A 14,960-nucleotide genomic window follows, 5' to 3' on the forward strand; every position below is an offset into this window, starting at 1 on the left:
ATCATATATCAATTTAAGCTCAATTTTTACTTAATATTAATAAAAAATAATTTTATAACTATATGTATTAAAATTGGTAAATAAGTATTTTTGGTTTGTTATATTTGCAAACTGTAAATTTATGAAAAATTGCAAAAAAGTACGAAATATAGTAAAAGACAGAGTACCCTGAATCAAAACCAGAACCGGTTCGGTTTGCAACAGATTCCAATCAGGTTCTTGATTTTTTGGAATCTGTAGGGTACCCTATAACCTAATAAAAGTGTTACTTAACCCCAAATCATATATCAATTTAAGCTCAATTTTTACTTAATATTAATAAAAAATAATTTTATAACTATATGTATTAAAATTGGTAAATAAGTATTTTTGGTTTGTTATATTTGCAAACTGTAAATTTATGAAAAATTGCAAAAAAGTACGAAATATAGTAAAAGACAGAGTACCCTGAATCAAAACCAGAACCGGTTCGGTTTCCAATTTTCAGGAACCTGTTCAATAGGTTCCGGTTCTCATTTTTAGGAACCTTTTGCAACAGGTTCCGGTTCCAAAAAATTTAACAGGTTAGATATCTTGTTATGCTCACCCCTAAGTCCTAACATTGGGCATCTGACAAACATAAAACGAAAGAAACATGAAGACTAAAATAAAAGAGCATAAACTTGGATGAACATAAAATCCCATCAACATAACATTATCTTAATTATAGCTCTTATGTTCATTGGAAGTTTTTATGTTCTTTGATTAAAAAATCTAAAGGTGATGATTAAAAAATACGGAGTACTTTCTTATAAAAAAAATTATAAGAAGCGGTAGTCCAATTAATATGAAAAAGGATGTAATTCTCCTTAATTCCTTTTAATATTTACTGCGTGAAATCATTTAAAATCTTAAATTACTTTATGGCTGAGGTTCAGTCACCTTTGTGTATGATTAAAATGTGAATTAAGATCTTAATTAGTACAAACTATTAATCATTGAACCATTATAATCCTTAACTTCATCCATCTCTTCATCATGTAATTAAATGGAGGTAAATATGCAAATCATTAAGATAAGCTACCACTAACACCCATCATAGAAGTCAACACTTCAATCACTAATTTTTTCTGAAAAAAAAGAAATATTTAAATTACAAAACAATAGTATATCAAAATACAATTTAATATGAATTCTCCATATAAAAAGATGTACAAGAGAGTTTTTTTTCTTAATTGTATATTTTGAGAGATATTGGGCGTGTTCGGACTAGCGTTTGAGTAGCTTTTAGTGATTTGATTAATTAAACCATTACTTTGTAAAAGATATAAATGTTTGATAATGTAGTGATGGGAGTAGAGTTTAGTACTTGAAGTAGCTTTTGTGAAAAATTAATAGTTTTTATGAAAAATTAATAGTTTTTATGAAAAGCTAATTAGCTGTTGGAATTTTTCTTCTATATTTTAAGAATTTTACCGCTAACAACCAGTTAACAGTTATTTTACCAAACACTTATACTTAAATATATATTTTTAAAGCTCACAGCTACTGGACAGCTAACGGTTAGTATCATAGCTAACAGCTATCTCTATAGATACATTTTGCCGAACACGTCCATTTATTAAAGTTCGAATGAAGATCGACTTTAACCGGTCCGGTGACACCCATATATCAATGAAGTCAAACTATAATCATCAAAATAATTTATTAAAATTACAAAACAATAATATTACAAAATTACACTTTGATATGAATACTAGATCCGATCCGTATAAAGATGTACAAGTGAATTTTATTGTAAAGTTTTAGCGAAATCATCAATAGTTAAAGATGGAATGATAATCATGCAAAGAGGAAGACTTTACAGGGTATATATCAGCTAAATTTCAACGTAAGTAATGATGAAAATTGGTAACGACAAAGATCTTCAGTAACTAGTCAACTTTCATAGATAGTCCTGGGTTCGTTGCTGGTTCCCACAAGTGACTTGATGAAAAAGTTGCTCTAATTGATGACCGCGAATCATGTGTAGAAAGGTAACTAATGTCACCATCTTCATCATCATCTGGATTCAGGAGACAGCAGAAAACGCGATTTTGCATACTACTAACAAATCTTGTATAACAGTAGGGCGGATATCTAGCTATGACTTAACCATGATACATAACTGATGAATTCGAGCATATTAAGTCTTGGTGATCTTGGCCGTTGAGCTGTGATGCAATAAGGCGGTCTAGTGTAATCCAATCGCTTAAACTTGTTGTGTTACCGCTGCAGGTAAGCATAGGATCATCTTCGTTAAATGGTTGTGGGCTGCTGTTGTTGCTGCAGGTCAGCATAGGAAGATTATTGTACTGATCATTTTCGACTGAGAACTGATTGTTCAGTAATAGCTGATGGTTCGAGACCTCGATGCTGGGGGTGGTTTTAGTACAGCAGTTGTAAGTAGGGATGATGTTGTTATTGGTGGCGGTACTAGTACAGGTTGTTGGATGATCATGATTGTTGGTAATCTCATCTTCATAGGTTGTCTTCTCCATGCAAGAAAAGAGGTGATCAAGCACCTTTTTACTGCTGAAATTTAACAATTGGGTTTGTGGATCGGTTGATGTTGGGAAGCATCTTGGACTATCACTTGCCTTTTGGTAGTTTTTCTTCTTGAAAACGCGGCATATCACCCACCCTTCTTCTGTTGTGCAATTGTCTTGTCTCGGCACCTATAACAACATCAATTATCGGTTGTTAAATTAGATTAGTTAGTCGATCTTCAAGATCTATCACAAGTGTCAAGTATCAATACTCATGTTAGAGTACGTTATTTTGAAGGTCCGACAAGGGTACTTTATATAAAATGAGAAGTCTAAGTTATAAGATAGATCACATGAATTACTTAGAAGTATACAATATCTGTAAACCATCCAAAAAAATGTAAACGTGTCAAGTTGTCAATACTAATTTTGACATCAAGAATCATTATGCATGGATGTTAAAGGATATTTTTTATCCCTTGAGTATAAACGTAAATAGAAACACAGGATAATTAGGTAAAAACTATCCTAAAGTAGAAGATTATTGATATGTACTGCTTGAAAAGGAGGTCGTCTACATTTGCTGTATTTCATAACAAAATCATAACTCTTTGACTCTATAAATCATCCTTTTTTATATTTTGCATTGATTTCCTAAGCTTTTCATAAATAATGCTTAGAAAAAAAAAGGTAAAATTTATTAAAAGCTTTAAGCTTACAAAGGAGTGATGATCATGCACCGTGTTAGAACCACAGTCTTCAAGCCTGTACTCGTGCATAATCCAATCAGATTTCTCACCATGAGGAGCTCGACCTTTGTAGAAAACAAGCGTCTTTCTCATACCAATGCGTTTGTTATTGCTATGTATCATCTTGTCGCGGCCTGTGGCCTTCCAAAACCCGGCTGCTGTGGCACGATTTGTTCGAGTCCCTGTAGGGTATTTCTTGTCTTTATGACTAAAGAAGTACCAGTCATTTTGAGGCCCTGATCCTATTTTGCACTTCTCTGAAAAATAGTATATAATTTGTGTAAGGAAAATGATCAATTTTAATTTTGTACATTAATGATATGAAAAAAAATATGTTATGAAATGAAATCTAGTCACATAAATGTATTACCTTGGATATCCCATGGTTCAAGCTTGTTAAGATTAATGTCTCTAATGACATCAAGGTCTATCTTTTCATAAGCAACTTTCTTCTTCAAGTAATATTGAAGAAGCTCTTCTTCTGTAGGATGAAATCGAAACCCTGGAGGTACTTTTGAGTGACCATTCACTGAAAGATTCATATTGATTCGACTATCAACAAAAAAATCAAATAACACTAGAAGAATATTTATCACAACAATAATAATAATAAAAAACGCGGATCCTTGTAGTGAGTTGTGTTTGAATCAAGAGTTGATCATAGAAATAATAGTTAATGACTTAGAGAAATTTGAGCATTGTAATTATGGAAAACAAAGTTGCAGAGTAGAACTGTGGGGGGACAAATCAATGGTTATTAGGAAGACAATATATATAAAGGCAATGAAGATTAAGGTGAAAAGAGTCCAAAAACTACATGGAAAGGTTTGGTATCAGACCACTATCAGCAGTGAGGAAAAAAAAAACCTCTCAATCTCTCTCTACCCACTTTCTCACTCCTCCCATACAATTTCTCTCATCAAATGTTTTTTTCACTACATCAATGAGGAGAAAAAAAAACCTCTCATCACTTTTTCCTCCACTATTTACTATACCCCACCATAATACACATCATCTTTTTATTTTATCTTTATTTTGAAATAATGTTTATACTACATATTTAATTTTCCAATACAATTAAAATATGTGAAAATAATTTATTTTTTAATTACGTTTAAAAATAATTTAATAAAAATGTATAATTTAATAACAATTTATAAGTTTTATATTTCCTTTTCAATTACGTTTAAAAATAATATAATAAAAATTTATAATTTTTATATTTATTTTTCAATTACGTTTCAATTATAACTTAATAAGATTGTTATTTATTTGTCAATTACGTTTTAATTATAATTAATAATATTTTTTTTATTTTTCAATTACGTTTTATTTATAATTTAACATTTGAATTAGTAGCACATTTTTGTAATGAACACATTAAATAGTCACATGGGAACTTCAATAACGGTAATACAAACACATGGGATGTTAAATAACGGTACAATTACGAACTAGATAAAAGTGGTTCTACTAAAATAAAATACAAACACGAGTATTAAAACATAAATAACGATACGGTTACAAATAACAAACTAAAAAATTATTTATTCAACCGCATTATGACGAAAGTTCTGCCATATGTGCTCCACTAAATCTTGTTTCAGAGATGAATGAATTTCTCTATCACGAAGGGAAATCCTTCTCTCCAAATACGTGTTGAAATCAATGTTGGGTGGTCGCCCGACGTTGAATTCAAATGGCTCGTTGTTAAACACCGTGGCACTTGTGCTCGGGTCTGCCCGCCTACTACTACTACTACTACTAGTAATAATAATAATAATAATTATAATAATAATAAAAATAATAATAATAATAATAATAATACTAAATAATAACTGAGGGTTTTTTTTTTTACGAATAATAATAATAATAAAAATGATGAAAATAACTCAAAGAAATTGGGAAAAGAAGGAAATTTGTAGTATTTATGGGTTTTTTGAAAGTATATCAAAATATATCAAAATGCATGTCTATTTATAGAGAAAAAAAAAATCTATCCGTTGGTGAATTTTGTTTTTTTTTTTTTTTTTTTTATAATTACAACGGTTATATTTACCTTACAAAAATATAACCGTTGTAATAAAAGCAAAAAAATCTGATTGGTTGGAAGGACAAAGCCTGACGCGTGTCGCATCCCCATTGGCTGGGTCTGACGCGCGTCAGGCCAGCTGCCCCCTTATTTTTTTTTCCCTTTTTGCCCCTCAAAATGGCGTCGTTTCGCCCTTCTTTAAGGCAAAACGACGTCGTTTTGCAAGCCAGAAAGGAAAAAAAAGGGAAAGCAGCGTGTACATGTGGGGCCCACCGGTTACTGTTCACGAGTATTTCCCCTCAACTCTTGTGCGTTTTCCATAGCTCTCAACGGTGAGGGTTTTTTCCCTCACTAGCGTAATGCTCGGGTATTTTTTTTACACCTTTATTTTTACTCGTGAGGGCTTTTTTCCTCACTGCTGGGAGTGCTCTCATGGCCATTCTAGTGTACTTTGTGGGTCCTTATTATGGGGGGGCTTCCAGAAGGGGCTAACTACCTAAAATATCAATAAGAATGTACATTACATAAGGTGTAACTTAATTATAAGTGTGAATCAATTTCAAGTCTTTTAACTAGTAATTATCTCTCGTTAAAACTTAAAAGTATTTACCTTATTTGGTAATCGGCTTTTATACGTCATGTAGTAATACAATTAGAATTGTGTTGGATTAAAGGTAGGTTTATCTAAACTACAGTGTTTTAGCCAATATCAAAAGACTAATAGAAGCAAATTTTTCTCAATAGCTTTTGATAGTTTTGGCTAATTATTTGATCAGCACATAATAGTAACCAATTAACAATTGATAATATCAAAACAAATTTGAAAACAATAGAGTATACAATTGCTTATAGCTTTATTTGGCCACGCAAGCCTAGTGAAATAGTTTTTTAAAGTATTATAATATAATTGTCATTTGATATCCTAGTAAGCAACTTATAGAGAAAAATAACGCGGAATAGGGTTTGTAATTTTTTTGTGTGTTTATTGCTTGTGATAGTACAAATATTTATACACAGAAGTATCCCGTAAATTAGGCAACTACTACCAAGATTACAGCCTAAATATTTGCAGACTAAATTGGTTAATATTTAGTCCCTTTGATTAAGGAACTAATTATGGTTATTTCTACACTCCCCCTCAAGTTGGGCATTCGGTGCTCCAATGCCTAACTTGCGCAATGCCTCATCGAATGCTTCACTGTTGACAGCTTTTGTCAGAATATCAGCTAACTGATCTCTTGATCTCACAAATGGAAGTTTAATTATCTTATCTTCCAATTTGTCTTTTATGAAGTGTCTGTCTATCTCAACATGCTTCGTTCTGTCGTGTTGAACTGGATTTTCTGAGATACTTATTGCTGCTTTGTTATCACAAAAGAGTTTGCATGTTGTTTTTTGTGGAAAACCAATTTCACTCATAAGTTTTCGGATCCATAAGATTTCAGTTATCCCTTTTGCAATACCTCTGAATTCTGCCTCTGCACTTGACAAAGCCACTACTTTCTGTTTCTTACTTCTCTAGGTGACCAAATTACCTCCTACTAGGGTGAAGTATCCAGAGGTGGATTTTCTACCATCGCGATCTCCTGCCCAATCTGCGTCCGTGTACGCAATTAGATCTAGGTGATCATTCTTGTCAAAGTAAATCCCAGTACTACTTGTACCCTTTAGGTACCTCAAAATCCTCATTACTGCTGTCATGTGTTGTACTTGTGGAAGATGCATGAATCTGCTCACTACCCCTACTGCATAGGCTATGTCTCGTCTTGTGTGAGCTAAGTAAATAAGTTTTCCCACAATCTTTTGATACTGCTCTTTATTAGTCAATTTTGCACCTTCAAGAATTTGAAGGCCATGATTTGCCACAATCGGAGGTTCAGCTGGTTTGCAACCAAGCATTCCTGTTTCTGCCAGAAGGTCAAGAATATATTTCCTCTGGTGAATGAAGATCCCTTGCTTTGATCTCAAGACCTCTATGACAAGAAAGTATTTGAGGTTGCCCAAATTTTTAATCTCAAATTCCTGAAATAATTTTCCCTTTAAGTCTGCAATCTCCTCTTCATCATTTCCTGTAATAATCATGTCATCTACATAGATGATTAAACAGGTTATTTTCTCTTTTTCTTTCTTCAGAAATAAAGTATGATCGGAATTACTTTGCCTATATCCAAACTTCTTCATAGCTTTTGTGAATCTTCCGAACCACGCCCTAGGAGACTGTTTTAGTCCATAGAGAGCCTTCCTCAATCTGCATCCTTCCCTATCTCTAAAATCATGAGAATATCCAGGAGGTACCTCCATATACACCTCCTCGTCAATGCTTCCATGAAGGAAGGCATTTTTCACATCAAACTGGTACAGAGGCCATTCCTTGTTTGCAGCTACAGAAAACAGAACTCGTATCGTGTCAATTTTGGCTACAGGAGAGGAAGTTTCTGAGTAGTCTATTCCATATGTCTGAGTGTATCCCTTAGCAACCAGTCGTGCTTTGTATCTCTCAATAGTTCCATCTGCTCTTTATTTGATGGAGAATACCCATCTACATCCCACCTTCTTCTTCCCCTTTGGTAAGATGCATTTCTCCCAAGTCTTGTTTTTCTGTAGGGCCTGATACTCTTCTTCCATAGCCTGCTTCCATTTTTCATTCTTGACAGCTTCCTCCACATTCTTTGGAATGTCTGCGGAGTATAAAGAGGCATTGAAAGCTATGGCTGTGCTGGACAGATTTTCAGTGCTGATTCTTTCGATTGGATATCTCGACCGTTGGTCCTCATATTCAGGATCATATCTCCTTGGTGGAACTCCTCTCGTACTTCTAGGAGGTAACTCATACCTGTTTTGTTCACTTTCATTGGAGACAGGATTAATTTCAGACATATTGTAGGAAACAGGAGAGCTTTCAGATGGTACCTCTTCTGATGATGGAATGTCATCAGATGGATGCTCATTTGGCGGATCTGGTGGAGACTGAAGAGGAAGTGGGACTACGGCTTCTAGGGTAGCATCGGTGGTATTGCCTACTTGTGTTGTAGGATCTGGGTCCACCATTTTTGGATATGTCAACCAGCTAAGGTCATCACTCAAATTGTCTCCCTGAGGACCTAGTTGGGTGTAATAGTAAGTTTGTTCAAAGAACTCACAGTCTAAGGTGGTGTAGACCCTTTTTTGAATTGGATCATAACAACGGTACCCTTTTTGATAAACCCCATACCCAATAAAGACACATTTAATTGCCCTATGTTCGAGCTTATTTCGAGCCCGTTTTGGTAAATGAACATAGACAACGCACCCAAAGACTCGTGGAGGTAAAGAATGGACTGATGGGATGGTGACATGAGAGGATAAGGTGTCAAGAGGTGTTTGGTAGTCAAGCGGTTTACTAGGAATTCGGTTTGTGAGATAGGTGGAAGTAGCAATAGCTTCTGGCCAAAAATAGACCGGGACATGGGATTCTAACATGATAGCTCTGGTTATTTCAAGAAGGGTTCGATTTTTCCGTTCGGCAATTCCATTTTGTTGGGGAGTGTCTGGGCATGTGGTTTGGTGAATCAGACCATGGTCAATAATGAATTGTTCCATATCTAAGGTTATATATTCCCCCCCATTGTCCGATCGTAAAATTTGTGGGTGAGCATGAAACTGAGTGCATATCATATGATAAAATTTAACAAATACATCAAACACTTCAGATTTATGTTTTAAGAAATAAACCCAACTCATACGAGTACAATCATCCACAAATAAAACAAAATAAGAATAGTTATGGAACGCAAATTCAGGCGCTGGGCCCCAGACATCGGAATGAATCAAAACAAAAGGTTCAGAGGCATGACTTAAACTAGGATGATAAGTATGTTTATGACTCTTAGCTAAGACACATGCTTCACAGTTCAATGCTACATCAATATTTTTAAAAGAGGGAAATAAACGTTTTAGGTAACCAAGAGAGGGGTGACCTAGCCGACGATGCCACATCCAAAGTTGGCTTTCCGGTGATCCATGAGCAAGCAAAGCGTTACCCTGTTGAGCCTCCTCATCCACATAGTACAAACCCCCTCGTTCAGTACCACGCCCAATGATCCGTCCTGTTAGAGCATCCTGCACAATACAACTGACTCACAGATAAAAGCTTATGAGTAAGACTAGGAATTAAAAGACAATTATTTAAATGTATATCTGAAGTAACATCAATAATCCCAGTCTTGGTAACAGGAATATATTCCCCATTTGCTGTTTGGATTTGGTTTCGGTGAGAGGTTTGGGTGGCTTTAATATCTGATGGATCACTCGTCATAGTGTCAGTGGCTCCGCAGTCAAAAATCCATGGAGTGATTTTATTACAAACAAAGCCAAGAGGTTTCGAGCTTAAGTCATTGGGCTGTAAGTTTTCGGTTTGGGCTTCCAAACAAATGGGACCGGTTAGAGGAAGATTGAGAGAGTGAGTTTTGTGGGCTAAGTTTTCTTCCCTTTCCTCACTTCTCCTAGCCGACATATGTAAGAGGATTTCATCCTCTTTCCTTCTTTCATCCTCACTTTTTATTTTCTGAATCTCACTTTCCATACTCTGCTCCCTACTTTCCTTACCACCATTTTTATCGGTGACATTTTCTTCTTCTCTCATGCCCGAAATTCCTGTGTTGCCTGAGATGTTGTCTGAAATGTTGCCGGATCCGGTGCTTTCTGGGTTCGAGTACACGGCGACACTGGCCTTGCCGCCGGCTCCGGCCTTGGTGGCGGCCTTCTTCTTCATGTACTCCTCCCACCATTCTGGATACCCGATAATTTTGAAACACCCTTTCTTGGTGTGTTTCGTTCCTCCACAATGGGTACATTTTAGGTGGGTTTTGTCTTCTCGCCGGAATGAGGATTCCGACCGACGATTAGCAACGAGCCCGCTTCCAATTTTTGAGGGATTTTGTCCTGATGATGAAACGCCGGTCATTATCCCGCGACGGGTAATTTTCCGTCTAATGAACGCGTATGTTGCGTCAATTGATGGAAGAGGGTCGTGATTCAGTAAGTCCCTCTTCTCTTTGTCCAGTGAGTCGTTTACACCGGCCAAAAATTGGTATAATCTTTGCCTCTGTATAAACGAATTAAAGAGAGTGATATCTTCTGGGCACTGCATTGGATTTGGCATTCTCCTATCAATCTCTTTCCAGAGGGTATTCAGTTTACTGAAATACACCTCTAACTTTTCGTTTCCCTGCTTCAAAGATGCAGCCTTTGTGTTCAGATCAAAGGTCTGTAATTCGTCCCTCCCACTACTGAGTAAGGTTTCAATGCCCTTCCATAGATCTCGAGCATATTTATAATCTAGAAATTGGTTCACTAGATCTCCATCGATGTTTTCGATGATCCAGGAGAGAACTAATGAGTCCCGTTGTGCCCATTGTGTGTACTCCGGATCGTCCAATGGTACGGGGTTGGCAGTGATGTGATTGAGCCTTCCCCGACCACCAATTGCTATTTGCATCAGTTTACACCATTTTGTGTAATTCGTGAAGGTTAATTTTTCGGCCACACGCATTGTTTGTGATGTGCCGGATTCTGGATTATTTTGTGTTTTGTTCATTTTCTGGAATAATTGGAACATTTGTTCCATGGAAATTAACTGGTTGTTTGGTGGTTGTTCGTCCATCGCAGGTAAGTTCTCCGATAAATGATGAGGAAAAACAAGGTTTCGTTTCCCAAATCGAACCTTACGGCTCTGATACCATATAGAGAAAAATAACGCGGAATAGGGTTTGTAATTTTTTTGTGTGTTTATTGCTTGTGATAGTACAAATATTTATACACAGAAGTATCCTGTAAATTAGGCAACTACTACCAAGATTACAGCCTAAATATTTGCAGACTAAATTGGTTAATATTTAGTCCCTTTGATTAAGGAACTAATTATGGTTATTTCTACACAACTAACCCTTTTTATGTCTTAACAGGGTTTAAGATGCATGGTTTGCACCCCCAAATATATATTCAAATGGAATATCATTAATTCATTATTGCTTTGTTATTAGATCAGATCAGCTCAAACTAATATTGGAAACATTGATCGATCTACGTACACATCGATGGCACTACAACATGCATTCGTACGTCCTTTTATCTAATTTTTTTGAAGTCTCATGGGGTTGTTCATATGTTCATCAACTAATTAAGTTGGGCCTTTTTTTAAAACCAGCCAATTCAATTTAGTAAAATTAGAATGAAAACTTGTTACAAGTTTAATTGGTGGGGTCACTCTCCTCCATTCCAAACACAAAGTATGCAAAAAAAACATAATAGCCAAAGGCAAACATAATGAATTGGTCCTACAAAAGGGGGCTTGTTAGGGTAAGGGGAAGCCCTCCATCTTACATCATATTATGACCCTTCACCTTATAATCTTCAGTGAAAGCACCATTTTCAAGTATAAATAGAATTACAATTAGAAGTAGAAGTATTAGTTAGATGACATATCTCCAAAAGAAGATACTCAGCAAACTATCTTCATTCTTTCGTATCCTTTGAGTTTAGATAACACGGAAATTACCCTCCTCCCTTTTTGTGGTGTTCGACCACAATATAGGTTTTTTTTTTTTTTTTTTTTTTTCACCAATGTGACATAAATTTGACTTTTTAAAAATATATTATACCAATCTGGTTAATTTTTTTAACCTCCCAACTAATATGGAACAAACTCCAAACTTACATATATAACCTCAAAGTCAAGAGATGAGACGGCTACCATCAAGGTTGAACCAAGTTTGTGTGTCGAGTGTTGGGTTACTTAAGCAGTGGCTAACATACGGGGCACACAGAGGTATAACTGTTAACAAAAAAATAACGGTTAACAAAATTGACCTATCTTTTTATAAAAAAAAAAATTAAAAGGTATATTAGATGCTCCTATAGTAACTGGCCTAAGTGCCTAACCAGTAACCATGATGTGTGTTGCGCATGTCGACAGTCTAATGATAAAATAAAAAGAGATCCGTTTTATAAATAATTGATCTCTTAGGTACTGTCATTTTCTGTAGCTGTAGATTTAAAAAAAAGACCGCTTTTTATGGATAATTGGTCTCTTAGATGTGCTCTTTTGATTTTATTCAACAGCAACTTCTTTTTTATTTTTTTTAAAAAAATTATTTTCTTGTAAGGAAATCCTATATGTTCCTGGATGTGACAATAATTATCTTTGTACTTAGTAATTTTTTCACACAAATTTATACGGAGTATCAATTCTTGTAAAATAAAAACCCTATTGTATTTTTCATTGCAAATTTTCTTGTACTAATAATATTGTGCAATTAATATACTCGTGCGTTATACGGAGTATTATGGAAATGTGTTTAAGTAAGTGTATATGATTAATCTATATCTATATCTATATTTAGTATTTAAAAACTATAATCAAGGAAAATACATGTCTATATCCTATTACACTTCAATATTTTTTTCTCTAACCTAAATGCCACATGTCTTCTTATACTATTAATTAATTTTTTTATTACACTATATTTCTTTAATTCTTTCATTAAAATTATATGCTTCATCTTCTATATACACTTCATCTTCATCATCATCTCCCCTCTTCAATTCAACCTTTTGCTTTTCTCTCTTTAATTTTAACCCCTCCACCTTTATTTAATCCCCATTTTCAATTACAATTCCAAAAATTAAATTTCTTAATCATATTTTTTATCACACATTATAAGCATAATGGCTTATTGATATATCCTAATTCATCTTTCAATGCAATTTTTTATGAATAACCCGTGCATTGCACGGGTCAGAAGGCTAGTTATACTTAATTCAATATATATAACAAGTATGTTTTAGTGTATATATATGTGTAGTCGTTAGCTTAAAGTTATAGCTTGCATAGCTTAAATCTTTATTTAAGTGTAACCTTTAATTTATATAATGGCTTATTTGTTTTGTTCAATTATAGACAAATTAATAATTATTTGAAAGTCTAGTATGACAAATTTTGAGTTTTATAAAATTTTTTTAACAAAGTCGTTAGCTTAAAATTATAATTTGCATGACAAGTGAAATACATGCAATGATGAATAAAGAGTAAGAGTGTGAAATTAATATTTGAAAGTCTAGTATGACAAATTTTGTGTTCTATAAATTTTTTTTAACAAATTTAATTCCATATTACCATAACTAAATTTCTGAATCCGCCACCGTACTTAACAATTTAGCAGTATACACTAATACACATGTGCATTTATGGACTTGACGAGTTATGTACGGAAACTAGAAAAAAACACAAGAAAATTCAAATAGGCAACCAACAATATAACAGTGATGGATTCGTTCAAACAAAAAAAAGAAAAAAAAAAAAGAAAAAGTGACGTATATCTCTCGTGAAATAGACGAGTATACAAGTATGTGGAGAAAGAGGCTGAAAGTGCATGTTAGGAAGTAGTTGTTCTGTCAATTAATAAGTTTGGCCCAAATCATGATTATGGATAGAATTTTAAGGGCTTAAGCTTAATGGCCATAATTAAGACCAAGACTATTGTGTAAGTAGTAGGAGTAGTAACTAGTAAGTAGTAAAACTCTCTTAACTGAAACTAATCAGCTTTGGTGCAGTGCGCCACCCATATTATATTATGCATGTCATTAATCTCATGATTTCAAAATATTGGTGAAGTGGGATTGAAATATTACATACGTATGTTGTCATATCTAATCACAAATTTGCGATAAATATCACTTAGTTTAGTTAGTTAAAAGTAACTCGCATAAAAGATTACTATAAACACAAACTTTATTTTTTAAGTGGCTGGTCACACCATGTGACCAATCATTATGAAAGTTACTTTTTTAGTGCTTTAAAGATTACTCACTCGCTCATAGGTTACTTGATTGGTTAAGGGTTACTCGATCGGTTAGGGATTACTCACTCGGCCAGGAGTTATTAAGTCGGACAGGAGTTACTCGGTCGGTCAGATTTTACTCGTTGATTATTAGGGGTTACTTAAGTATAACCTTAAAATTACGATCAAACCTGGTCTAACATAACCATAAGTACACAAGTACATACGAGGTTTGATCTTAATTTAAATATTGCTCAAATAATAATCCTTAATATGTAATCATATTATTGTTGTTATTCCCAAGCCTTTCATGACGTGGAATATGATTTTTAAGTTTTGTGTACTTTATGTGTGCTATTATGGTTTGCATGTTTGTTATCAACCCTTGTAATTGTTAATCAATACCAATTAACATGCAATCACTCGTTATATCTTTATGATAATGGATTCATATCTTTTAATTTGGACTCTTAAATATAGTGATCACCTTTTATTAAATCTCATGGGCTATATTAAGAGAGAATTCAAGTTAATCTCTGAGATTGACATGAAAAGTTAATCTCCTCTCACAATATATTGTTTTACTTTTATTTTTAAAATAATAAAAGTGAAATAGTAAAGTGGCACGAAAACAAATGCATAAAATTGTGAGAGAATGTTAATCTCGGAGATTAACTGGGGCTCCCTCATTCTTATATGCTGGAATTATGAATTTTTTTGCCCCATGCCTCCTAGAGACGCTATCTAATCTGCAGATAAAAATCTCCCTTGTTGATCACCAAAATTACAGGCTTAAGTTTGTTTATCTTCAATGGCATGCCATCAGAGTCTAGATGGTAAGACTGAATAAACTCCA

At 34.2% G+C, this 14,960-nt stretch overlaps 1 protein-coding gene across 1 annotated transcript; it reads right to left on the reverse strand.

Moving 5' to 3' along the window:
• Positions 1-1,701: 1,701 nt before the first annotated feature.
• Positions 1,702-4,333, reverse strand: LOC110722784 (NAC domain-containing protein 43-like). The gene is made up of 3 exons (XM_021902077.1): positions 3,627-4,333; positions 3,227-3,513; positions 1,702-2,696 (listed from the first exon to the last, which is right to left on the reverse strand). Exons 1-3 carry the CDS (start codon positions 3,796-3,798, stop codon positions 2,130-2,132), a joined length of 1,026 nt encoding a protein of 341 aa, XP_021757769.1. The 5' UTR covers positions 3,799-4,333; the 3' UTR covers positions 1,702-2,129.
• Between the last annotated feature and the right edge of the window lie 10,627 nt (positions 4,334-14,960).

This window comes from Chenopodium quinoa, unplaced genomic scaffold (assembly GCF_001683475.1).
Source record: "Chenopodium quinoa cultivar QQ74 unplaced genomic scaffold, ASM168347v1, whole genome shotgun sequence".
Classification (NCBI taxonomy): domain Eukaryota; kingdom Viridiplantae; phylum Streptophyta; class Magnoliopsida; order Caryophyllales; family Amaranthaceae; genus Chenopodium; species Chenopodium quinoa.